The sequence below is a fragment of the Phodopus roborovskii genome, unplaced genomic scaffold (genome assembly GCF_943737965.1).
Source record: "Phodopus roborovskii unplaced genomic scaffold, PHOROB, whole genome shotgun sequence".
NCBI classification, from domain to species: Eukaryota; Metazoa; Chordata; class Mammalia; order Rodentia; family Cricetidae; genus Phodopus; species Phodopus roborovskii.
The window spans coordinates 33376171-33403461 of NW_026125052.1; the positions used below are offsets into that span (position 1 = coordinate 33376171).

The window sequence follows — 27291 nt, forward strand, 5'->3', positions numbered from 1 at the left end:
CCGCTGACATGGACCACTTCTCTTGTTTTATTTTTTCTGCTTTTGGTTTTTCATGTGTAGCCTAGGCTAGGCTGTCCTGGAACTTGCTCTGTAGCTCATGCTGGCCTCACACTCCCACATCCCTTCTAACCTGTGAGCCACATTAAGCCCCTCTGGCCGTTTGGGAACTCGTACTGAGAAAGACACTGTCCCAAATGTAAAAACAGTACATTTCTCTAAAATGTAAAGTCATGTGTGACGTACACACTCACACACGCGCACGCACTCACACACACACGCACGCACACTCACACTCACACACTGGTGTTTAATACCTTACCATGGCCACAGCCAGTGCTAGTGGTCATAATAGTGAAGATAGGTGTGGGGCTGGTGAGTCAGTTCAGCCAACACCATGCAGTGGTTCACAGCCACCTGTAACTCCAGTCCCAAGGGATCCAGCACCCCCCTCTGGTCTCTTCTGGCACTGCACACACATGGCACATATAAACATATGCAGATAAAACACTCATACACGTATAATTAAAATAAAATTTAAAGTAATAAATTATTCTTAACGCGAACATATCTGAAAACATTTGATGTGGCTTTCTGTATTATCAACTTTCCGTTACTTTTAAAAAGACTTATTTATGTATTTTATGTATATGGGTGTTTTGTCTGTATGTCTGCACACCGGAAGAGGGCATCAGATCCCACAGTATGTAGTTCCACGCTCTTGACTGATAAAGGCCCAACATTCTTCCCTCCATCTGGACATTGGTGGTAACCGGGAGTTGACAATGTCTGTTCTGGGAAATGGTCAGTCAGTTTAGTGTTTCCTCCCCTCTAAGAAAAAGCCGAGCCCTCCGCCCAGCAAAATGACAGCAACAGGAAGGCCTGTCCAGGAAAAAAGTTGTCAGCTTCATGAGCTGCTCCAGGCTGGACACCCCTTTCCTACTCTTCCTCAGTGCATGTATGGCCGAGCCTTCAGATCTAGTGGGCCTCTGTTTCCTGTCCTGTAGCTGCTTCTAACCCCAGGCTAAGGTGGTCCGGACAGTGGCTGCTCCCTTTCCTTCCCCTACAGCTTTTCTGTTGTAAGGCTGGAGCTACAGTGATCTGGGGCCTGCTGCAGAGATCACTATTCATTGTCTGACAAATTCTCAGGAGACACAGCACCAGGTGACTTCTGGTCTTACACAGATTTTTCCTGTGGCCTTTTGAGTTTGTAGGGATCGAACCCAGGATGTTGCACTTGTTTTAAGCCGTATCCAGAGTGTTCTGTTGGCTCCCCGGAAGCTTCTGGGCCCAGAGGAAATGACTGGATCAGAGGGGCTGGGGAATCAGGAGGGAATGCCCCACTTGGGGTCTGCGTGTAGGCAAGGAGCCAGGGCAGGGACTGTTGGGAATGCAGAGATGTACTGGGCAGTAGTGATGAGGGGCCAGAGTGCTGACAGGCGTTGGTGACTGAGTATATTGTAGCTGCTGGCATCAGGGAGCAGCTGGAAGCAGGCTCTGTGGCACCTGTCAGTCTTCTCCCTGACGTCTGGCATACACGGTCTCACTGGTCTCACCACACTTCTGACATGCACATCATTTTCTTAACATTGGCATCTGCGAAGCTCAGAGTCCAAAAGTGTGTTGCTTGTCCAAAGACACACAGTACCTGCTGGCTGAGTGACAGCCTCCCCGGGGGCCTGCGTTGCTCAGTCCTGCTAGGAGATGGGATTGCTGCCAGAGAAGAGTATCTCAGAAAGTACACAGCAGCTTTGTGGAGAAGTGACCTGGGGTGGGAGGCCTGTTAAGAGAAAGGGTTCACGGCACAGGGCTGAGAACCACCAGTGCTTCTTTCCATCACATTTCATCACTTTGTTTGGAGGCAGGGAAGGCAGTGCACGCAATAGTGAAGAGCACTGATGCCCAGAGCACCCCGAAAACTCATCCTCTGAGCGGAATTAAGTGTCAGCACCCCATCAAGTGCCTGTGTGTGGATATTGCACAAATGCCATTTGGCTGACCCAGGTGTGAGCTGGGACCCCATGGCAGTAAATCTGCATGGAACTCGGGAGAGAGGAAAGGGTGGCTGAACCCTGGGGGGCCAGCAGTGTGTGGAGCATAGGTATAATACACTTTTCCGACAGAGTCAGTGCACAGCCAGGGCCAGGAGGTCTGTGGACCGTAGGCACAGGCGTGGCGACAGCAGCCCGAAGTGTAAAGTAGCCCACCACAGAAACCAGTTAGACCATCCCATGTTTGGTTAAGTAGCCAAAAATCAGTGTCTTTGTGGATTGTTACCTGTTTTGGCTTTTCTTATAAAGTTGGTATCTAATACAGTATTCATAAAAACATTTTGAGGTCCAAGCTAACCATATCCATAGACTACATGTAGCTCACAGTCTGCTTGTCAAGAGCCAGGCTGAAATGCCAGGCCCAGGCTTGAGGTGCCCCTGACCTCAGCACGGCAGCCATCCCTGCACATGGATGAAGTAGCTGTGTGCATTGATGAGATGGCTTCCTCCTGAAGCCAGTCTGGACAGTGTCTGAATGTCCTCTCCAGTTTGAAATCATTGGCCTGGCATCATGGCTCCTGTCTTTGGCTAAGCAAGTGCATTTGAAGGGTTCTTGTTACAGAAGCAGAGAGATGTGATTTCAGGGGGGAGAGTTGCCTGCCTCTGACACATGTTCTCTGGGGAGGGTTTTCAGTAGTGACCGTGCTAGCATGAGTAGAGTGGGGAAGTAAACGCTCGTCAACCCCACTCTGCTGGAAATTACATCGTGAAGCCACTTTGACCATCAGCCAGCGCAGAGATCGGCTTCAGACCCTGGGAGGGACTGGAGCTGGGTGGCATGTTGATGTCTTTACCTGACAGTGCCAGCCAGCAAATGTGCATTGGGGTGGGGTTTAGCATCCTTTGGGAAACTAAGTCACCTAGAAACTCCAACTCACTGGAGCTAAAAACTCCAACTCACTGGAGCTAGTTGAATGACTAGGCATCCTCTCCTGGCCTCACGTCTAAGTGCTGCTGCTGCTGCTGCTGCTGCTGCTGCTGCTGATGATGATGATGATGATGATGATAATCATCATTTTATGTGAATTGGTGCTTTGACTGCATGTATGTCTGTGTGAGGGTGTTGGATCCCCAGGAACAGGGTCCGCAGACAATTGTGAGCAGCCATGTGGGATCTAGGAATTGAACCCGGGACCTCTGGAAGAGCACGCAGGGCTCTTAACCACCAAGCCATCTCTCCGGTCCCCTAAGTGCTGTTGTAACGGTGACATTCAGTCCTCTTGCCTGCTGCCTTCTGGGCCTAGTGTGACTTACTGGCCAGGCTGCCTTGGATGGCTCCCTGGATATCAGAGGCTCCGTGTACAACCCCATTCCAGAAAGACTCCCCAACTCCCTGGAGTGAGTGTCAGGGGCATTGCTGAGAGTCCTCATGTATCTCTGGCCTGGGTTGTTTTCTCAGCGTTTGTCACCAAGAAATACTGCTGCTTGAGAGGCATCTTCTGCAGGGTCCATTGTTCCAGAGTCTCATTGTATACTAAGCTGGAATATCCACATACCAGCATAGTTCTCACCAAATAATCTCCCGGGAGTCCAAACTGTATATGAGTCTAGTGGTCTGGAAGCCTAGAAACCTCTAGAATAGCGTGACACACTTGAGCTGGGGGTTGTATGAGAAGGTCATCCCACTCAAGCTTGAGGCACAAGCACCCTCCCCAAGGGACAGGTTCTCTCTGTGCCCAGCTTTGTTTGGAGTAAACTGAATGAGAAGCTGGGCCGCACAGCCACAGTCCCAGATTTGCAGCATATTTATGCCCAGAGAAGAGAAAGGCTTTGATCCCTGGCATGGGCACCTTTACCCTGCAGATCTAGAATGTACAGCAGAGCTACCCTTGAGAGAGAGAGACCGTGCTGGTCAGAAGAAATGCTCTGCCAGATGCTTCTCCCTTGTCAGGAAGAGGTGTGGTGTCTGAGCTCGGGAGTCCAGCAGTGTTTCATACTGGCCTTTCTCCTGTAGTTTCTTGCCAAAACACAGGCTGAGGGGTTTCCAAGCCTTCCCCTCCTGTAGATCCACCCTTTCCACATCTCCCCCAGCTCCAGTGCCACATTCCAGGGCCTGGGAAGGCCATGTGGGACAGGCTCATCACCGCCTCTGCCCCCATGAAGGAGGTGAGGAAAAGAGGTGGAGAGCCACGCCCACCTCTGTAACTGTAGCTACGTCTGAGGGCCAAGCCACGTCAGCTGAGCTTCTTCCAGGCCTGGTCACTGAAGGGTGACCGGTGGGCCCCTGCTCTGCCATCTGCCACCCCAGGAGATGAAACTTCCCATAGTGCTCAGGGCTTGTGCTCCCTCATAAATAGATGGGGGCACACACATCCCCAGGGAACTCACAGGAAAGAGCCTTTGGAATAAATAATTCAAAATCCGGTTATTATATCCTTGAGTGGTGATGGAGAGGCTGTGTTTCTAGTGAGGGAAAGGGAACAGAGCCTAACAAAAGCAGGGGTTGAAGCATAAGTGATGTACATTTACACTCTGCTTCAGGCGGGGAAGCAGATGATGAAATACTCAGAGCCCGTTTCCTGTTTAATTTTTGATGCAAAGCCATCAGGGAGTCATTCTCCTTCACTCTCAATTTCAGGGGTCCTGGAACCTTGCGTTTCTCTGTGGTAATAACCTGTGCTTTCTGCTCATTGATCCGTGCGGATGGAGCCCACACTGGCTCGGAAGGCTTTCCTCCAGCCCACCGCCTGGGCGCTTGCCATCCTAGCCCAGTTTCCTGAAAACCCAGGCTCTTCCTGGCGGTGACTCAACCAGCAGCTTAGAAAAGCCCCCACTCAGTGCTGCTGCATAGGGAGGGGCCAGTTTGCATCGGCTGGGCTCATCCTAGTACCCGTCCTGTCTGCTGCAAATTAGCTCAGTTCTGCCCACTTCAGAGATGACCGAGCCTCCCTGTGGAGAGCCAGTGCGGACACCTCCCTGCCCTTCCCTCGTGTGTCTATGTGCTACATGGTGTCTTGGTGTGCCCTGGGTGACGCTCGCCCCCGTGAAACGTGCAGAGCCAGTGTGCGCCACCACAGCTGCTGTCGCAGGGTGTTACCGACTGCTTGTCCGTAGCTGAGAATCCCAAATTAAGACTGCACGTTTGGCTGAGTGTCAGCCGAGAAAATGCAGCCAGTTTCCATCAGCTGGTGCTTGTGCTCAACGTCGGTGAGATTGGTACCGATTCCTACAGTTTGATGGGAAATCAGCGAGGGTGCTTGTGGAAGAGCCTCCCTCTATTCCGTCTCAGCCCAGGGAGCTGGCACAGGACTGAGGTGCCTCGGCTACCAGTGGCTGGGGTGCTCTTGAACCGGACTCTTCTCTGTGTTCCCTCACAGCTACTCTGTGCTGCCCCTTAGCCCAAAGCTACAGCTCCCTTTGCTGACTCTGTCATTTCAGCAGTCTCCACCAAACCTTTCACACAGGAAACAAAGCTTGGAGCTGATTTTCTGGTGAAGGAACTGTGTAGTGGGTTCAGTTCTCCCAGCAGTGGGGGCTGGGAGGGGCCGCAGACCAGCAGAGGCAGTCATGCCAAACAGGGTCCAGTGTGTGGCTTAGAATGCATTTGCCCCAAGACTGTGATGGCGCAGCAGGCTCCACAGCTCAGGCACAAACAGGAGGATGTGTGTGCTCTACCTTTCTGCTTAGTCCCAAAGTGTCCGTGCCAGGCTGCAGCTGGTCAAATCAGCCAGGCTGCCAGACACACCCCTCCCTTTCCACTTCCCTCATTTCTACCCTTTCTTCTAACTCCTGAAATTGAAACTTTCCATTTGATTAAATTCTAGGCATTTCCATAGAGTTTAATTGCAGTAATTGACTTTGCTTCTGTCTCCACAAAGAATAGATGTCTCCCCGATGCTGACGAGCACTCACTTGCCTGCGGTTGGGGGTTTATTGAGCATATGGGAGCTATTTATTGCCCAAAGTTGGAGCCACTTTTGATTATCTCCTGATTGCCTCTTAATTTCATCAGCAGGGAAGGGCTGCATGGGAGTGAGGGTTGTGGGCAGGGAGGGACAGTGTGCACAGAAGGGGCCAGCGTGGGGGAGGGGTGTAAAAGGAGTAACTTTCATTTTAAATCCTTTTCCTTTTGAATTTTAAATGTTTCCACTCTTGTCTTGGTCCTTTATTAAGACATAGAGAAAATGTGCCCCTTTACCTACCAGCATGCAGTCTCATTAGTCTAAATAAAAATAACAAGAATCTTTGAGTCTCCCAGGAAATTACCTGGGAGAAGAGATTGCTTCCCAGAAACAAAAGCTGCCTTACTGATCATAGCCATTTTCACAGAAGAGCATTTTGCAAAGTCAGGGGAGGAGGACTAGCAGAGACGGAGAAACCGTCCTGTGCTGTGTGTAGTCCTCCAGCCTGGAATTCATGACAAGTGCTGTGCACGTCTGACTGCCTCACCCTGTCTGCAGCTTAGCCAAGGCCTTTTCCTTATCTCAGGGCCCCATGAGGAAGATAGCAGCATTGTGTACCTGGTGGAGAGTGAATCAGGTTCCTGGAGAAACAAGGCCCAATTAGAGCCATATGTCCAGACCTGCGAGTAGCCACTCTGTGGGCCCCTGTCTTTGGGGACCCACGGAGGGCAGGGCTTAAGCCAGGCCTGTGGTACGTTCTCTTCCCCCATTGTGTCTGCCCAGCTTCAGCTCTGGGCAGAGGGTGCTTGCTTTCTTCTCTGACTCAGGAAGTACATGCTAACGACCTGCGTTTGAGGTGCCCACAGCAGGCTGCATAGCAGGGCCTGGGGTTGTGACACCATGCACGGGAAGACTGGCAGACCCTGCTGACTTAGTAGTAGGTGTTTCAGACATGGCTTCTGGTCCAGTGCTGGGATCAGGGTTAGCAGTCACCAAGAAATCCAACTTTGTCTTCAGTGCCACTTGAGGGTGGCATTGGAGAATGATGATGAGAACCATGCTAGTCCTGGAGACACAGCCGCTGAGGTACTGGAAGAGGAAGGTCAGGGAGCTTCTTGTTGCCTCAGAGGACACTTGGAAGAGACAATAGCATCTTCCATGCCACACAAGACAAGCCATTGGGCAGCCACTCTGGGCTGCGTGCAGAGTGGGCAGCGGTGACTGTGGCTGGGAAGTGTGACCATCTACACCAGGGAATGAGCAAGCAGGGGACCCCTGGGGCTGCAGTGTGGCCGCTTTCAATGTCACTACCATGAATTGGAGAGCCTCTCGGCTTTCCCCGGGTCTCACCCCAGTACTAGGCCATGCGGAAACCCTTGGGTGCACGTATACCTCACTGTGTGATCATAGGACTCACAGGATCTGGGGCTGTCATCCTTAGTCATGACATGCTTGACTGCCTTTTTCCACCAGCGCCAGCCACTGTTCCTCTCCATGTCCCACAGGCTGGCTGTCGCAGATAGATGGAAAACCCCAAACTGTGACCCAGAATAAATCATCCCTCCCCAGCATGGCTTCTTGTTAGGTGTTTGGTCATAGGGATGACAAAAGTCACCAAAAAGTCACCAATGCCTCAGTGAAGAGGAATGAGCAGCAGGTTGGGTGTGAAGCCTGGGTCCTAGAGCTGTGCACAGAGCACTGGAGGCTGCTGTAGAATGCACACTACTAGGACCTGCCCATGGGACACGGGCCACACCTCTCTGTGCACCATCGCAAAGACAGGCGTGTAGTAACCAAGGACTTCAGGAGGGCGAGCAGGGCCGTGCAGCAAGTGTCCATGTGTTTTGTTTTTGTTTGTTTGTTTGTTTGTTTGTTTGTTTTGGCTCTGCGCTCATGGGGTAACTGGGCTATCCTGGCAAAGAGCCTTATGTCAGTGCAGCCAGCCTGCTCCCAGACACTGAGTCCCGGTGTCCCTGTTATGTGAGAGGACGTGTTTATGAGGCTGTGTAAATCAGCCTGCAGTGCCTGAGCACCAGAGTTCCCAGAGAAGCTGGGACTGGGAGTGGCACCCGCAGTGGGGTCTCAGACTGCGCTCTCAGCTGTCAAGTTCATGGTGGCCACCGCCAGAGTGCCGTGAGAGGCCGACAGTGCCCACGCCTACCTGCCAAAGCCTGCCCTCTTTCAGCTTAGGGCCAACAGCACAGCCCTAGCCTGCTGGGCCCAGGCCAGGTCCCAGCCACCAGACAAGAGGATGCTGGGGCCTGACCATCCTAGCGGCACAGAGTATGCGGTGTGTCGCTGTGGCCACAGGTCCCAACCCTGCTGGCTGGGCTTTTTCTCTGGCCATGCCACCCTATCAGCCTCCCTCCACAGGAACCCCAGCTATTTGGAGCCAGAAGGTTGTGTGTTAGGGCGGTCATGGTGTCGGGTGTCATTCTGAAGAGAAGCTTGTCACACCGGGCAGCTGGAGTAAGCCCCAGTACCCAGCCACGCCTGCTTCCCCGTGCTTCCTGTGCGCCCCTGCCAGCAGGTCAGCTCTGAAGACCCCAACACAGCCCTTCCTGGCTGAAGCACATTTGTCCCCATTGGCACTGCGGTTCGTCCCTGAGAAGGCCTCGTGCTGAAGCTGCCCCCCTGACCCTGTGGGTGTTCTCTCCCCAGGCAGGCCTGGGACCTTGCCGTGGACATTTGCCTGTCTCAGCTGCCAACCATCATCGAGGAAGGCACCGCCTTCAGGGTGAGTCCCCCACCCCCCACCGCCCCAGGAGACCCTGCCTGTGCCTCCATTGCAGACTGGGCTTCATGTGTAGCAGCCGGAATGCTGGAGTCAGGGGTTTAGTTTTTCACCTACCTAGAAAGAAGGTGCAGCTTACAGAGTTTTCAAGGTCGGGCCAGCCAGGCACTCGAGTTGGGTTTTAATGTGGTTGACCTTTCTGGGGGCGGGGGGAGCCCCAGACAGGGTATCTCTGTGTAGCACTGGCTGGGCTGGAACTCGCTTCGTAGAGCAGGCTGGGAGGTAGTCGACTTTTCCAGGCTGTTTTTCCCCAGGGTGTTGTAGTCATAAATCAGCTTTCTTCATTCAGCCAGAGGGAGGCATGTTTCCTACCGGTGGTGCCTTTCCCAGGGATTAGCTTATGGGTCTCCTGTGCCTGGGGGTGTAGCTCAGTCTCAGGTCATGCAGGTGAAAGTTGAGCAGCTGTGGGTTGGACCTGGTACCACTTGTGGCGTGTACAAATGAATGGCACTTCCCAGAGCCTTCTTAGCAGTCTCGGCCCCTTGGATTTCTCCACTGTGGGTGAAGCTCCTGAACTGACTAAAGCCCCGTCCCTGAGCTCAAGAGCACGGGCACACCAGTCAGGCACATTTATGAAGCCAAGACGACATAAGCCTGGGGAGGGGTTGGGCTCTCAGCAACATAGAGGCCACCTCCCACTGCTGGAGCCATCGCACGTCAAGTCCAAGAGCCAGGCAGTGTCTCTGTGGCTCACTGAGACTATCTCCCCGAGCTTTGGAGTCCTCATTTTGTTGTTGCTTAAGGCAAGCTCTTTCTACATAGTCCTGGCTGTCCTGGAACTCACTATGTAGACCAAATTGGCCTTGAGCTCACAGAGATCTGCCTGTCTATGCCTCCTGAGTGTTGGATTAAAAGTGTGCCCCAAAACACCCAGCCTGGCTGGTTTCCTCATTTTTAAAGGGGATTCTGGGGAAACCCAATTCAAGTATCTATGTGTGATGTGTGTGATGGCTAAATGAGTTAGCATCCCTCCAGTGCTTAGGACAGACTTTACACATGTGGACAGCCGTCATATGTTCTTGTACAGCTCACTGCCCAGAGAAAACTGGCCACTGACCACTGTGTATGTCAGCATCATCTGTCAGCATCCCTGCTGCAGAATCCAGCCTGGGCCTTTGCATGCACTAGCATACTGCATTCCGGGTGTGTGTAGGCTATGCTAGATCCCCAGATGTGCCCTGAGGTTGACATGATGGGGGCAAAAGGCATTTAAAGGAGATCTCCTAGTCCCTTTTGTCAACATTGTGTCAATATTCTTCTGCTCTTTGTTGCTTTTTGGGGATAGGGTGATAACATGTTATTATAGATGATTTTAAGCCTATAGCAAAGTTGGGTGGGCTCTAAAGCCAGCAGCCATGCTGCCCACCCCTAAGTTCTGCCATTACCTTTCATGCAGTGCCCCCTGTGCCGCTGTGTGTCTGTGTCTCTGTGTATCTGGCTATGTGTGTATGTGTTGCAGGCTCTGCTCTGAGTATCTGCACTGAAGAGATGACATAGTTTTGTCTTGTCTTTCCCTGATGAATGTAGCATCCATTGCTCAGCTTCCAAACAGAAAGCCTGTGTGCCTGCCTTTCCTAAACTATTTGATACATCACCATGTCTCTTTCAGAGTCCCAAACCTCCATTAAAAAATGGCACCTGGACCATGGTAGCTGCCTCCACCTCTGATCCTTACTTCTGTGCAAACTAAAATGTCCCTAATATTCTCCAGAAGGGACAGGATTGTATGTGCAGCTGGATGCCTGGAAAACCCCATTAAAACATCAGTCTTGATGGACAGTGGTGGCGCATTCCTTTAGTCCCAGCACTCAGGAAGCAGAGACAGGTGGATCTCTAAATTCGAGGCCAGTCTGGTCTACAGAGCGAGTTCCAGGACAATCAGGGCAACATAGAGAAATCTTGCCTTGAAAAACAAAACAACAACAAAAAAAAAAAAAGAAAGAAAGAAAGAAAGAAAGAAAGAAAGAAAGGAAGAAAAAACCACTCTCTTTTCTTCAGATCCTGGCTTCCCTTGCTTAGATGAGAATTCAGCTCTTAGGAGTAGCACAGAATCAGTGTTCTGCAGTAAGGGAACATTGGGGTGTCAGGTGTGGGTGGGGCTTGGGGGGGGTCACTGATCTAAGCCGTGTGGGTGTGTGTGTGGGTGGGTGTGTGTGTGTGTGTAGGATAGATGTAGAAAGCCATATTTATCATAACATATGGCTTGGTGAATCCTCACCAGTTCAGCACACTCTCATACCCAGCCCCCATATCGGGCAGTCACAAACTGCTCCTTGTCTCTGTGGCTACTTGCCTGTCTGCTGCCATGGTTGAGTACTGGTGAGTGTGCTCTTTGAGTCTGATTCCTTCTACCCAACAGTATGCCTTGGAACCCCTTTCCATACCAAAAAAGAGGAATGGTGTCTGCAGGCTCCAAGTGGCCATTCCGTGGCCAACTTGTGTTTCCAGTGTGTGCGGCCCTCACGGCCGCTGCTGGCCCAGGCCCAGAGACTGTGTGGCTGGAGATAGAGGGAAGCAAATCATCCTGAGCTGTCTGTCTAAGTGGCGCTCGCTTTTATCATGCTGTACATAATATCGCAAGGTATCTACCTTCATTTCTGGAATCTGGGGGCAAGTACTCTCCCATCCTATACTCTAAATTTTGGACACACTACAAGCAACCTCACTGATGCTGCCCCGGGTGCTGCCCACCCCTGCACGTGCCTGGGGAGCACGGTGGTGCCTGTCCTGTCCGCTTGGAAGCTAGTGGGACAGCACCAAGCTGGCTGTGTGGTTAGTGGACAGCTTTGGTTCACAGCTGTCCAGGCTCTGGCTCCATGTGAGTCATGGCATCGTCTGTCCCCAGTGCCATCACACTGCGGTGTCCTGTGAGCATCTCTTATTCTGCACTCTGCATTTTCATGTTTTTACCTTTTTTTCTTGTTTAGCAGACTTCTCTTGTGTTAAGCAATTTCCTATTAAAATTTGTTAATGGTTAGGGCCTTTGTTGCATTGCAAAGCCATCATGATGGACCTGAAGTGAGCACCCCAAATGCCTGTCTTCCCTTCAGAGCTTTGTGTTCTTCTCTCAGAGCTCTGCCACGTGTGCGCTGCAGCAGAAAGTGGGTGCCCACTCTTGAGTGTTGTCGTCTCGCTGGACCTGGTGACAGTGTGTGAGCCTCTGGCCTCTCTGCTGTTCTCTCGGGCACTTTGCCCAGGCCCCGCGGTCTGAACATTTGTAGACGATGGTGAAGCTGCTAGTCTGCCCTCCGCCTGTGCTCTTTCCACTGCCGCCCCCGATTCCTTTCGACCCTTTGTGTCCCATGTGACTATTTCTTCAGAGAGCCTGCAGGGCTCTGACTGAGTCTATGGAGTATCAGACATGAGTTGGAGAATGCTGACATCTGTATAACACCGAGTCAACACGGCTAAATTCTGTTTCGTTCTTTTCCTTTTTATTTGTGTGTGCATTGTTTCAAATAATTTTGTATGTCAACTTGACTGAATTCACATCTTTTACTGTTGTCTTAGGCAGGGCTTCTATTGCTGTGAGGAGACACCATGACCACAGCAGTTCTTACACAGGGAAGCATTCCACTGGCTGGCTCACAGTTTCAGGGGTTTGGTCCACTGTCATCATGGTGAGCCGCGTGGCAGTGTGCAGGCAGACATGGTGCTGGAGCGGGGGCTGAGAGTAAGGGGAAACACTGTGCCCCCTGGGCAGAGCTTGAGCACCGGAGACTCAGATGAGTGCTCAGGCCACAAGGCCTTGACCGGACTGAGGGTGAGGGTGGGGTGGAGAACTTACCCACTGCTCCGCCCTCTCTTTTACAGCACAGCCCATTCTTTGCTGAGCAGCTCACAGCGTTCCAGGTGTGGCTCACGATGGGCGTGGAGAACAGGAGTCCGCCTGAGCAGCTGCCCATTGTCCTACAGGTCAGTCACTCCCACAGGCCCACCCCCACGGGGCTGTGTGCCACACCCGACCTGAAGTCAGTAGGTGCTTGCCTACTCCCAGTGGCCTTTCCTTGGCTAAGCCATTGAGTTCCCATCTTCCTCTCCCAATTAAATATAAACCGGGATAGACCACACCTCTCCTGCCTACAAGTCAGGAGCTGATGAAACACTATTGCCAACAAGCTCTGCTGAGATGCAGGCTCCTGGTACCTCCCCCCTTCTGCTTGGAAGGACATGAGATGCAAATCTGTCCTGTGAGAAAAGGGTGGGGTTACCCAACAAATCCTAACTGGACCACGGCATCGCTCGTCTTAACCAGCAACCAGAGCAGTGCAGACAGGCCGGGCGCCATCGGCCATCTATTGGTAGGGGCTTTCTGGGTGTGTCTTATCATGTGCAAGCTGGTCTGGCTGAGGGGAACCCATCACAGCCTGCTGACTTCTGGCTACTAGCATGGCATGGGATAAGAACATGAGTAGTGGACTTGTCTCCACAGGTGGGTAGATAGCAGGTCACCAAGTTTGCGTTTAATTCGGTGTGTATTTGTGGGACAAGGTGGGGAGCTGGCTTGTGTCTAAGAAAAGCCAGATCGGACACTGAGAACTCACATGAGGTGCAGGGCGGGGCCGGAGGAGCTCTGTCAGGGTATGAAGCCGTTCCATATCCCTGGAGGGTCAGGACAGAACTTGCCAAGGGCCAGTGAGAGGGCCATCACTCTCCGGGGCACTTACCACGGTAGCTCCCGCTATAGAACAGGCCACGGGTCTGATTGCCGCCTGGCTAGGACATTGGCCTTGCTTCCTTCCAAGAATGGCTTGTGCTTCCTTATTAGGGCTGGCAACCACATTGTGATGGATAGACAACCGTCCATCTTCCGTGGGCTGAATGCTCAGGGCAACTACAGCTCAAATATCTCTCCCAATAGCACACAGTGGACCCTTCCTGCCCAGTCTCTCCCATAGGACATCCAGCCTCACAGCCGCTAGGTCATTCACCTACCCCAGACCTCAGAGCTCTCCTCATCTAGAGCCCCCCAGGAATCCCAGTCAGCAAACAAAAAGGCAAGAAAGAAGATCATGTGTAAATGTAAAATGTGACAGTAGCAGGCTCCTGCTGAAGTGGGAAGCTTGAAAGAATGGCTTGGGTCAAAGGGGGACGATTCTGTTGTCTCTTCTGACATATCTCTTGCACATGTCTACATTGGTTTTTACACTGTGCTGGGATCACAAAGTGAGTGATAAGTTATAGCAAATGTTTTCCAAAGTAACAGCGGCACAGTAACAATAGCAAGACAAAGCCTGTCGTACTCCTTACACCTGGAGACGGAGGTGCCCACGTGACTCTGGGGAATGGCAGCAGCACTGGGGGCCCCTCTCAGGTGGCCTGGGTCACCGTGCAGCTCGCTCCAACCCGCCGCATAACTGTAGCCGCACGGCAGAGAAAAAGATGGTCCTCCCAACAGCAGCGCCGTGGTGCCAGGCATGTTAATCCAGTCCTTTAGGGTCTGGCAAACAATCCTTTCATAATGGCTTTTATCGACCTTATTTTTCATGTTCCGTTTACAACCCATAGTCTCTCAGGGAGAGGGAAGAACTGTAGAGCCAGTCTGCTGCCAAAACATGGAGAAATGTCTGCAAAGAGAACATGAGCCATTTCCATGTGATGTTCCAGGGGAACGTAAGCTGCAGGTCCTCAGCACACGAAGGCAGGCCCTGTCTCCCCCAGCAGGCCCAGCCTGTCTCAAGGGTGAGCCTGATAAACGAAACTAGGAATAGATAAAAGGGATAAAGGCTGGCGGTGCAAAGGGGCTCCGGGTCCATGCGCCCGCCCTGGGCTCACTCACCCCTGGTTACTGTCCTTGCTTGTCCTGAAATCCTTTCTTGTTGCCAAAGCCTGAACCGGCTTCTCACAGTTACCCTCCAGCACCTTGGTAGAGCTGGAGACCTTAGTAAGGGAGAACGTCTCTCTTTGGGTGCCTGCCACTCCCATAAGCCAGAGTGGATTCTTCTACCCAGTGACCGAAAGGCATTAGCTGGTGCTGTGTGAGTGTGGGAACCCCGTGAGGTCAGTGATAAACAGTAGTGTGGACCCCGCCTCTCCCACACAGCTTCAGCACCTTTTCTGGCTTTTAAAGATGGAGTCAACAGAAAGGACCGAATGCCAAGACTGACATCTGTAGCCACTGTCAGTTTTCAAAAGGCGATTCCAAAGTGTGGGTCCCTTCATGGCAGCCATCCCCTCCTCAGGGGTGGGGTAGGTGGGCAGAGGCATCCCAGACTCAAGAAGAAAGGAAGCCATCATCAAGCAAGAATGAGCTCACAGGGCAGCGTTATCCTCTTATGTGGCTGCTACAAAATCACAAGCGCCTCACAGAGAGCTCTTTGCTGTCACTGGATCTTGGCCCGACGGGGGCCAAGCTGCCATCTGCCCCCATTCTCCATGATGGGGCTGCCCTCAGAAGTTCTGGGTCCCCTGCCCCCACCACCCCTACCCCAGCCTCAGTTTCTCTGAAGTAAAACGACTGAGCAATGTTTGTGCACTGAGAGGGGAACATGGGTTACCTTGGCAGACCCTGTTTCACCTGGAGTTTACACAGTCACATTTGCTCTTTAGAACCACTTGCCACAAATGACGGGAACCCAGATCCCGCTCAGTCTGTCATTTGTGATTTCCTGTGTCTGGTACAGTAGGAAACCGGAATTTGTTGGTTTTTGTTTTTTTTTTTTTTTTGTTTTTTTGTTTTTTGTTTTTTTAATTTTTAAGAGAAGATTTATTCATTTTATGTGCCTGGGTGTTTTGCACGAATGTATGCTTATGCAACAAGTGCTCTGACCACAGAGGCCAGGAGAAGAATCAGATCTTCTGGAACTGGAGTTATAGATGGTCTTGAACCACTATGTAGGTTCTTGCAATTGAACCAGGTCCTCTGCAAGAGCAGCTGGCACTCTTGACTGCCAAGCCAAATCTTCTGCTCTCCACCCCACACATACACTTTCCAATTCTTTGAAGTACAAATACACACCCCCAAAAAGCCAGCCTATATTCTTAAAATAATTTTAACTCGTGTTGGACCTCAATTTCTTAAAGGTATAAACTAACAAAAGAAACAGGACACACGCTGTTGTGGGGGGTAGTATTTACATTATCCCATAGTCTTCATCGATGATGCTTATTTCCACATTAAATGATAGTGGACAGTATTGCCCATCAGCAGACACTGTTAATCCCATTTTGTTCCTAAGGATTGTTTTGACCTTGTACTGAGCATTAATAAATCAGAGTCAAGAGATGTCAGGTACTTTGCCCAGTCACATCGCAGTGAGTGCGTGGCCATGCCTCTTGTTAGGAGACTGAGGTACCTATTCTAGGGCACTGTAGTAATGTCGTGTAGATGTTACAACCTATACTTCTACCTTTCATATTCTCAGGAGGAAAAAAAAAAATGTTTAAATGTGCAAAGATGTGCAGATTAGGAAATTTCTCACAGCATTGTGGGAAGGGAATAAAATGTGTTGCCTGGTTTAGATTCACTAGGCAAGGTGTACATAGAGAACAACGGCACCAGTAGTGGTCCTGTTGAACACAGTGGAAGGTTCATATGTGCTTTGCAGAGGTGACATGTTTTACTTGGATAATGAAGATGTAGTTTTCATCCTATCTAAAGCATGAACTACACAGGCAGCATCTGAGCTAGAAAAAAAGAATCACTGGATGTGAGGAAGTTGTCTTGCCAGACCCCTCCTGGGCTGCGAGCTCACACTGGAGCTTTCCAGCGAGGTGGCAATTGTGTCATTTCGTTGTGGTTCAATATCTTTCTTGCCTCTCCAGGTGCTGCTAAGCCAGGTGCACCGGCTGAGGGCCTTGGACTTGTTGGGACGCTTTTTGGACTTGGGTCCCTGGGCGGTGAGCTTGGTACGTGCCTTCTGCCTTACCTGGGGGACGGGAGGCAGAGATTAGACTCAGTGAGGTAGTCTATGAACTCCAAAGCAGAACCAGCCATAGTCATGTAAGCTAGGGTGAGCTTCGGGGCTTTTGTCCTTGGTGCCCATCATTGATAAACTTAGCAAAAGCCAGGAGCCACAGGCGGGAGGAATGCCTTCCACAGGCTTTTCCTCCCAGGAAGTCACACTCTCATACTGTCTGCACTGTGATTTGGGCACAGTTCTGCGCCATTCTTTTTAGTCTCCGTTCTGCAGAACTAGTAGAACCAAGCAGTCATACAGGTCTGCAATGAATAAGGAAACCAAAGAGAGCTGGGGGAGCCTGCAGACTAAAGAAACGTTAGAGCCTGTGACCATCTGCAGTGTGGACAGTTTGTTTGGCTCTTCCTGGAGTAAAGGTTTAGAGCTAAAAAGACGGCTCTCTGGGTAAAGTGCCTGTGAGCCAGCTTGAGGGCCTGAGTTCAAATCCACAGCACCCACGTAAAAGTGAGTAACACGTAGTAAAATTACCTACTTAAGGTCTGCTGCGGCGTGCTATAGGGTGAGCAGGTTAGGGTTCATTAATTAGATATCGCCAACAAAGAGTGATCCGTTGCAGGCTAGCATTGAAGAGGGAGGGAGAAAAGCCTCAAAATAGGAAGAGCAGTATTTGAAGGGAAAGAGAAAAGTCTAAAATCGGGCAGGAGAATCTAACAGTAGTTTCTCTAGCTTGGTGCTGGGGAGGAAGGGCCAGGGATGCTTGCAAGCTGCTGAGTGAAGGGACAAATGAGCGCTAGCACACCGGGGGCCTGTGCTGTGCTGATGCTGTCTTTTGCCTGCAGGCCCTGTCCGTGGGCATCTTCCCCTATGTGTTGAAGCTGCTCCAGAGCTCAGCCCGAGAGCTGCGGCCACTCCTTGTCTTCATCTGGGCCAAAATCCTGGCTGTGGACAGTGTGAGTACCTTCGGTCCATCTCCGGCTCTGCCGGTGGACCCCACCTGACAGTGACCGTCAGGCTTTAGCTGGGGCTGCCATTCCTGTCCTTCCAGAACTGTGTGCCTGCAGTCTGGCTGTCCTCCCTCCCTGGCAGTACCGGCAGCCAGATCACCTGTGTGTCTTCTGCGTGTCCCTGGCCCCCACACTGTGACCATGTCCTGACCATTCTTGAGGCCCTTCTCTGTTTCTGACAGTGGCAGCAAGTGGCACTGGGCCCGGCCTGCCTCCCCACCATAGCTCTGTCCTGCTACACTCTTCTTCCCGTTTCCAAACAAGCTAGCACTGGCCCCAAAGCCAGCCCGTACCCGTCCTGTCTGTACCCACCCTGCCTATAGCCCTGGATGGACCATTAATGGTCCCTTCTTTACAGGTGACTTCCCAGCCCCAACATCTGTATCATCCATAATCCCTTACATCCCCTGGCCTGTAGCCATTTGTCTTCTATACAACAATTGGTGGGACCTATACCCAGAGCTTTGTGCTGAGGTCTATAGGTGGAAAAGAGCTTAACTGTCCCTGCCCTTGACCTCAGAAGGCTCACTCCTTTAGGGGTCACAGGCATAGGCAGCTTAAAACAGAACACACACACACAAAAAAAAAAAACATTGTGGGGCCAGGGTCACACCTTATAGGAGCAGGAGTCACTGACTGTGAGCGTGACATGGAGTGATTCTGTGAGGAGGGCTGGAGGCTGACACTTCAAGCAAGCCAGGGACAGTAGAAAGGTCCAGGGGACTGTGGGGAAGGCAGTGGATGAAGCCTCCAGCTGTGTTTCACAGGCTATGGGGTCTGTGTGAAGTAGCTCACAGGGAGAGGTGTCGGGAAGAAGGTCCTCCCGGAAGGAGAAGCTTGAGGTGAGTGTGGGTTCAAGCCATGAGGAGACCCCATTCCCGGCTCCACCAGCGGCCAGTGATAGTGCTAGTGCGTGAGACGGGCTGTCCTGATGATGAGATGAGCTGTGCAGATGTGGAGCAGGTGCAGGTGCAGAGCCTGGGACGACAAGGGCAAACCCAGACGAGGTTCCAGATGTGCTGGCATCAAAGATGACCCCCCCCCCCCAACAGGGCTGTAGATGACTGGACTGGGAAGTCTGGGGAGGCCGTCCTGCTTGGTCTGCACTCCAGAAAGCGCACACTGATTCCCAGATGAGGTGGGAACCAGCTTGGCAGGGACCGTGGGGAGCAAATGGCACTGGTCTGTGTTGAGGCTGCTTGTGGGGCTGGCCGGTGAGGAAGGAGGTGAAGAGGCATCAACCGTCATCAGCTTTGCTTATCTGTCTGCTTTGGAGACAGTCTGGAACAGGTCTGTGGGTTGGGACACCTTTGGGGGTGTTGGATGACCCTTTCACAGGCTTCATCTAAGAATATCGGGAATTTACATTATGAGTCATAACAGTAGCAAAATGTTGGTTATAAAGTAGCAACAAAAACAATCTTGTGGTTGGGGTTACCACAGCAGGAGGTCTAGAAGATCAAGTCTGTTGCTAGCATTTCGGTATGGGTGTGTGCCTGAGGCAGGAAGACAAAGCCACTGCAGGTCGGGGGAGGATGGGCATGGCTGGCAGTGTCACAGGCTGATCTCTCCCCTTGAGGATGACCTTGAACCCTGTCACTCCTGCCCCGTCTCCCAAGTGCTGGGGCTGTAGGTGTGTGCGGTGGTGGGAGGGGAACCCGGGACTTCGTGTGCCCCAGGAAAGCATGCTACCGGCTGAGCCACATCCCCTGCCCCTCCACCCTCCACCCTGAACCTTGCTCAGCCATATTCTTTGGCCCCTTTCCCCCCCCCCCCCCCCCCCGCCACCAGCTGGCTTGGAGACTAAGTGCCGGATCCCACACTGCCCACTGTCTGTCCTGCCGGCATGCCACTCACTCCACACAGTCCCGTTCTCTCTTCCCTCCTGCATCCCAGACCTTTGTACAGATCCCTGGGCACCTGCTCACCCCTCCCCTGCGCAAACGGCACTCAGCTGGACACTGTGCTGGCCCTGAAGCTCCTCTTCCTGGACAAGCGTTCACGGACAGCTTGTGTGTGGCGAAGTCTGCATGACACTCCTGTTCCCATGCGCTCTGTGGTAGAGCCCTGCAGCTTTACTAGTATTTGCTTCCTCCCGTTGTGCAGCAGACAGTTGGTGGCTTATCCATCCTGTGACGTCCTATAGTCTCTTGGACTATCTCTGTACCCTGTCAGCCAGCCTGGTACATCCCCCTACTCACGGGTCTCTGGTTTCTCTGGCCTGTGTCCTAGCCAGGACCCTAGTGCACTGCTGAGACACGCCGCCTGCCCTGTGGCCTTGTGCTCTGCACCTGGCTAACTGGTGAATGCCACCGTTATATGCTCTCTAATAACCACATATTATACATGTCAACCACATAGTCACCATTCTGTGTGTCACGGCACCTTGCCCTCAGCGCTGTGTGTAGGAGTTAAAGGGCGGAGGTGAGGCTGCTGCCATTTGTTCAAGCCACCCCCCCTCCCCACTCCCCTGCAGCAAAATTTTAACACCAGAGCCATGACCTGGAAAGGTCTTTTGTGAATTCCAATGAAGTGGGGTCCCTCAGGGAACAGCGTCATATTTGTCTTACCTGTGACACCGGAAGCTTGCTTTTGTGGCTCACGGAGCCCGTACTTTTTGATCATTTCTATTTTGCCTTTATTCTGATTCCGATTTACTGAAGGGCCAAGCTATATAAACAAAAGGCTTTTCTTAGGGACTTGCTTCTACACGGCTTCTCTTCTACCCTGTAATCTTCATCCTCTGTACCAGCATGTTTGGAGCTGGCAGTAGTGATGTCACAGTGAAGGGCTCCTGGGAGCCTGTCATGGAACAAAGTCAGCATGAAGGAACAAGGGCAGAAATGGTCACAGGGCATGGGTCTGACTGTAGGCGCCAAGCTTCATGTCTGTGTTCAGATTGTGCATGAGACGTGGAGTTTGGCCCTGGTAGCCATTTGTTTCTGCTAGTGCCGCATGAACACATGTGAACCAATTTGGTTACCATGGTTAAGAGTTTTGAGTTTGTTGTTTTGTTTTCAGTATTTTTGTCCCTAAAGATAAATATACCTGGGTTTAAAGTCTTAGGCAGGGTCGGGTCTGAAAGCAGGTAGCATTTCTTAACAATGCTCTGTGGCACTGTCATTGACATTACAGTTGGCCACCTTGTTCCACTGCATGGAAGGAAAGCATAGGAGAAAGGGAGCATGGAGACAGGAAGAAAGGAGACATGGGTAAAATTGAGGAGCTGTCACCCAGACTGAAAAGGCTCTAGAATCTGGAGCCGCAGGTGATATCACTGATGGTTCTAAAAGAATGGGCAGTAAATGTTGTCAGTGACCTCGACAGACTGGCTTGTTACAAACTGACATGGGAGACTTAGTGAAGGAGAAACAGATGATCTTGGTAGCTTTATATCTGTTAGAGAACACTACAGGTCCAGATGGTTTCCGTGGAGAATTCTTCTAAACATTAAGGAAAAGGCATATGGGTAACAGGGCCCCTGTCTGTATTGCTTCATGAGATAAGTAACACTCTGGTACCCAAACACAACACAAGAGAATTGTAGACCTCATGAATATAAATAACACAAACCCTAAGTAGAAAAATTCAACAGAAAACATCAATATGCAGACCCAAGCATATTGCTACAATGCTTGCTGTGAAAGCATGGGGACATGAATTTGATCCCCAGCCCCACAGAGAAGCTGAGTGCATCCGTAGTTTTCAGCACCCAGGGGCAGAGACAGGTAAACGGTAGCTCTCCGTCCAACCACTTAGCCAGTTAATGAGTTCAAAAATAGATAAATAAAGTGGAATGTCCAAGGAAGACACCTAATGTAAGCCTGTGCCTTCCGCATTCACTGTTCTGCACATGCACCCCCTCCCCCTCCCTCCTGTCTTCTCCCTTCTCCCCTCATCTCTCTTCCTCTCTCTCTCCCTCTCTCCTCCCTCCCTCTCCCCCTCTCCCTGTCTTCCTTCTTCTCTCCCTCCCTCTCCCTCCCTGTCTTCCTTCCTCCCTTCCTCTCTCCCTTTACATCATGGCCTAGTAGGCTTTCTTTAGGATTGTAAAAGTGTTTAGTAGCTGTGGAGGTGAGTTTTAATTGTCAACTTGACAATCTAGAATAGTGAGTTGTGATCCCTTTGGGGTGCCATTTCCTGTATCCTGCATATCAAATATTTACATATTGATTCATAACGGTAGCAAAATTGCAGTTGTGAAGTAGCAAAATAATCTTATGGAACATGAGGAACTGCACAAAGGCTCGAAACGTTGGGAAGGTTGAGAACCTCTTGTCTAGAATCAAACAGGAAGAGTCACTGAGGTACTGTCTCCATCAGCCTGGCCTGTGGGCGTGTCTATAAGGGATGTCTTTATTACATTAATTGATGTGGGAGAGCACAGCCCTCTAGTGCGACAGACACCATTCCCTGGCGTTGGGCCCTGCATTGTGTAAGGACAGAGACTATGGGCTGAACAGGAAGCGTGCATGCACACAGTCTGTCTGCTCCTGGTTGGGATGTGACTAGCTGCTTCAGTTCCTGCCTTGACCTCCCCCAGTGACAAACTGTAACCTGGAATTCTAGGCCAAACAAAATCCTCTCCCTTCAGTTGCATTTATCAGGGTGTTTCATCAGCACCAGGAATGAAACTGAGACAGCAATTAAAAGTTAATGGGCTGACCATATCAACAAAAGAAGAAAGTTGTGTATATACTCTGAATTCTCGGGGAAAACTTTCAATGGGTTCCCAGCTCCTACACCAGGTGCTGGCTCACTAGCAACTGTAACTCCAGCTCCTGAGGATACGATGCCCTCTTCTGGTCTCCAAGGGAACAAGCACACATAGACAGATAAGCATATAATTTTTAAAAAGTTTACCTGCGCTATGGTGATACCCGCCTTTAATCCCAGCACTCTGGAAGTAGAGGCTGGCAGATCTCTTGAGTTCAAGGCCAACCTGGTCTACCAGGACTGCACAGAGAAACCCTGTCTCAAGAGAAAAAAAAAGTTTTCCAAGTAGATAAAAGTGATAAAGGAGAGAAGAATAAATACTGGCAATAGAGGGAAACCAGCCCCACTTGCAAGAGTGTGCAGCCACCCAGCCACCGTGGCCCATCGTAACCATTGTAAAGAAGACCAGGCTCGGCTCGGCGGGGGCTCGGCTCAGGGGCAGGCCCAGGACGCCCACTCCCACTCCTTGCCTGCAGCTTTGTTCTGGAAATTCTCCATTGTGCAAAATAAGAAGAAAGAAAAACCTCTGGGTGTAGCAGGGGAAGGTATTACTGTCTTTGTACAAACAGTGTGATAATCTGACTGAGTCTATTTTTAAATTTCTGCAGAACCTACAAAAATATTACTGTCTGTTGGTTATAAGATTAATATACAGAAAAATCAATTTGTGTCTTAATATTATTGATCAACAATTAGAAGTTGAAATTAAAATAATTGTGTCATAACATGTGAAATAACAGCTAAATTCTGACAGAAGTTAATAAAAGATACACTCACCAAACACTAGTGATAAGGGATTAGGAAACACCTAAGTCAACAGAAGACAGGCAGTGCCCAAGACCCTGACTCCAAAGTCCAAATGGAAATGGGCAAGGCACCCACAATGACCAAAACAACCTTGAAAAGAACGAAGCATCTATGTTTCTATACGAGACTCAACTCCACGACTGGCTGTGAATGCACAGTCTAAGCCAGACAAGGGTAGAATAAAGCCGGCAACTTCACCCACACAGAGAGGAGAGGCCCAGGAGCAGGCTGGTGGAGAGCAGGTTGTCCTCTCAACGTTGAGCACTGGGGACAGTGAGACATCCATGCGCCAAAAGTGAACCGCGTTGAAGAGTACACCCTAACGGATCCTACGCTGAGCATGAAGCAAGAGACAGCTGTCACTGCCGGTGGACATGAGTTTTCACACAAGGCCACAAAGTAGCTTCATGGATAGTCCTCAGGCCACAGGCGAGAAAAACAGTTCCGGCCATGTCTGCATAAAACAAAACCTCCTCTTGCGGGCATTAGTTTTCTCTTACCTTGTCGGTTCGAGAGATCAAACTCAGGTTATCAAGCTTGGCGCCACGTGTTCTTGTCCAGAAGCTCCACTCTTGAGTTCTCCATCGTTGCTCAAAGACCTGTATCCTGAATGTTTATAGCGGCTTTTTAGGGGCTGGGGGCTGGCCTTGAGATCATGGCAGGCCTCAGCCTCTCACGCACTGGGACTACAGGAGCACGTCAGAACATCCAGCTCTAAGTAGCTTTGTTTTAATAGTTTGATGTTGGAAGTAGTCTAAATGTACACTAACAGACATACATGCTGATCGTAGATTTCACACACACACACACACACACACACACACACACACACACGCTCACCCCAACATAACCATGTCACATGGTCACATGAAAGATGCTGGTAATAGAGCTGTGTGTGTATGGCTCCATGTGTTTAGTAATACAGGTGTGTGCTTGTCTGTAGTCAGGAAAGGTAGATCAGTGGCTACTTGGGGGCAGAGGAGGGGAGAGACACGATTTACAAGGGACAGGAACCTGTAAGGGGCTTCACAGTATGCCTGCACCCAGGGTCTTTGGGTTCTGAGCTGTAAGTCTGCATCGTGTCCCTCCAGTAGTGTGGCCAAAGGTTTGGACTTGGGGCACAAACAGACAAAAAGTGGGCTTGCTTCAGACAGGTGCTGCAAGGTGACCTAACACTAGACCAGAGGCCATAGCTCATAACTGAGTATGAGCATAGTACTGTCACTGAAAAAAAATCCTTTTCACTAAAAATATTTCTGTTGGGGGTGCATGTGAGTGCAGAAGTTAGGGGGTCACTGTTAGGTTAGAGCTATGCTAGTATTCCCCCACGCTAATATCATATATGTTCTACTGTCCCCTCACCATCAAGGGCTTCTTCCTTCTCCATCTTGTGGGTCTTTCTAGTTTCCTGACACTCCAGATTAAACATGTGCAAGATCCATGTGCAAGAGAAGACATGCCTGCTTGGTTTTAATAAGTTCCCCAAGTTGTTGTTATCATCTGTCTACTAATTAACAAGAATAAGGGGGGAGGCAGTTAATTAAGGACTGGTGTAAGCTAGGTTCCAGCTAATTGAAGTTTTTTTCATAGACAGAATTAATGTGCAATTCAGGCAGACCTTCCAAATTATAGTTAATAAAGTTTTATTTATAGCACCATTGGGGACCATCCAGGGCATGATGTCCAGGAATGTGGGGAAACACTCTGAGTTGGTATTGATGGGATAATCCAGAGTCAGGCATACAAAGAGGTTTACCCTGTGCACACACTGCCCTGTCCTCAGGAATTGCTGCCATGGAAGGACAGCCAGGAAAGGAGCAGGGTTCCTCCTTCCGCCCCCTGACCTGAGTCTGCCGCAGTCTCCAGATGCCTGCTGCTTCCTCTGCAAACTGATTTTCTCTAAGTAAATTTGATCTGGCACTCAGCCTCACCACCCCTTTCTTCAGATCGCCCTCTTCACTTACATAAAGCCCCGTGGGAAGAGAGTTTGGGGTCAGCCTTCTCCCTGTCATGTGTCCCAAGTTCTGGCTGCGCTGTTCCACTGCAGGGCTGCCCTGGGAAGAATGGGGACAGGCTCCACCTGTGTCCGGACGCCTGCGCTTCCTGTCTGTCAAGCTTTGCTTTGGGGGATAGCTCTGGATTTTATGGAAACTTGAGATGGTAGTGGTGGATTCTGTCCCCTGAGCCCCACCCAGTTTCCTCCATGAGGGGCACCTTAGTGGACATTTGTCACAATGGGACCTGTGTGGGTAGGTGCCTTACCACCACGTGCACCATCCAGATACCCTCTCACTCAGGGCTTCTGTGTGCAGACCCCACGTGAAGGTTTCCTGGGGGAGGGCTGCACGCCTGCACACCCCACCCGCCTCTCCTTCAGCCCTCCCGCCTCTTGACGACACCCTGCTGGGTTTTGCTGCATGCTCTTCTCTGGACTCACAGTGTCAGGCTGGGGTGGGGGACCTATGGGTGCCCCTCCCATGCTCTGCTTGCTGCTGTGCTAGCAGGGGTCTCCCTCCAGGGCCCTGGCTTTGCTGCGCGCTGAAAGCAGTTTGGGGTGTGCTAGGCTTTGCTACAAACATTGCTGTTTCCTGTTCACTTCCATGATGTTTAGGATCTGAATGTGGGTTTGTTTTTCATGTGTGGGTATGGAGGGATTTGTATTAGTTAGTTTCCTGTCGCTGTGATTAAACTCCAGGGCTTAGGGACTTAAGAGAAAGAGCTTATTAGACGCCCCCTCTGTGGGGGGGACATGGCAGAGAAGGCCAGAATCAGAGTCAACTGGAAGTGGGCAAGGCTATAAACTCTAAACCCAGGTCTTCCCCCAACAATAATGGCCCTCTCCAAACAGCACCACCAGCCAGGGACCGAGTCTTCAAACACCTGAGATGAGCCTAGGGGACATCCTTCATTCAGACCTCCAGATGCTTTTTATAAGTCTCTGTTTGGGGGTGGATGTAGTTTTATACTTAGGAGTTTTTCTAATCTCCCATCACCGTGAGGAAGCCATGTTCCTAGAAGGTACCTTCATGCTGGGCATCTTCTAGCTGAGACTGGGCAGAGTTAAGACATGTTACCCTTGGTGTCACTGACTTAACTTCCACAGCTTGAGGACAGTCAGGAACACGCTCACAGGAAAAGCTCCTTCCTTTGAGGTTCTATTTTGACTCAAGTATAGGTTGTAGTCTGCAGAAAAAACAGTGAAAGGAAGAGACGTGTTAGACACCCTTGTCTGTAGAAGACGTTGTTTTCTGCAAGCCAGTCAAGGCGGCTTGCACAGACGGGTCCTGGGCGTCGTCTCACTGTCTGGTAGAATACAACGCCTTATGAAGGTGCCTTTGCAGCGGCGGTTATGGCTGGTGACCGGGGTCCACACGATGGTGTCTCTCCCCAGCGTAGGGACACGTCACAAGCCCCCAGTGGTCAGGTGTGCTACCTCAGGGCTCGTGACAAGCTGTGACATGGAATACCTGTCCTGTGAGTTTACCAACCCCACACCATACTTTCTGTCAGAGTACAAGCAGGAAAGAGAGCTTTTCTGGTCTGGACTGGAAGGCCCAGGTGCCCTGCCCCCGTAGGGGAGGCTGAGAGACAGCAAACAGAGTCACAGGCGTGGAGGCAGGGAAGAGCAGGCCGGGAAGAGAAGGACAAGGTGAATGTCTGGGTGTCATCGGTCACTGTGCTAGCAGTGAGGAGCCTTGATCTCAAAGCTGCTGAGATGGCTCAGTGGGCAACACTGCTGAGTTTGGTCCCTGAAGCCCACGTAAAAGTGGAGACTGCACACTGACTTCTTACACCACAGGGGCGCTGGGCACGCGTGCACATTGCTGATTATTATCGTTATTATACGGAAGCTAGGCATGCCTTTAATCCCCGCGCCCAAAAGGCAGAAGGAGGGGATCTATCTGAGTTAGAGGCCATCCTCATCGACATAGCAAGTTCCAGGCCAGCCAGGGCTGCATGTGGAGATTCTGTCTTAAACGGAAAAAAAGAAGAAAGATCTTGGTCTCAACACTAGGTTCCGGGACCTGTCAGGCAGCTCTGTAGGACCCTTGGGGACAGTGGGGACCTGGTAGGGACAGTGTAAGAGCCACATTCGCCGTGTTGGGCTAAGTTCTAGGACGCGAGTGCATACCAGCCCCAGTTCTGCGTGTGGTGGTGAGTTTATGTCTGGGAAACCCAAAGGTCTGCTAATGCCAATAAAATCACTTAGTGAGGTAGAAGGCT

At 51.0% G+C, this 27291-nt stretch overlaps 1 protein-coding gene across 1 annotated transcript in view; it reads left to right on the plus strand.

The window, feature by feature from the left end:
• Positions 1-27291, plus strand: part of Rptor (regulatory associated protein of MTOR complex 1) — a 228170-nt gene that overhangs the window by 154614 nt on the left and 46265 nt on the right. The window contains exons 10-13 of the mRNA XM_051181740.1: positions 8552-8627; positions 12498-12599; positions 16449-16532; positions 17383-17493. Of these exons, the coding sequence (XP_051037697.1) occupies positions 8552-8627; positions 12498-12599; positions 16449-16532; positions 17383-17493 (373 nt within the window). The remainder of the gene's footprint in view (positions 1-8551; positions 8628-12497; positions 12600-16448; positions 16533-17382; positions 17494-27291) is intronic.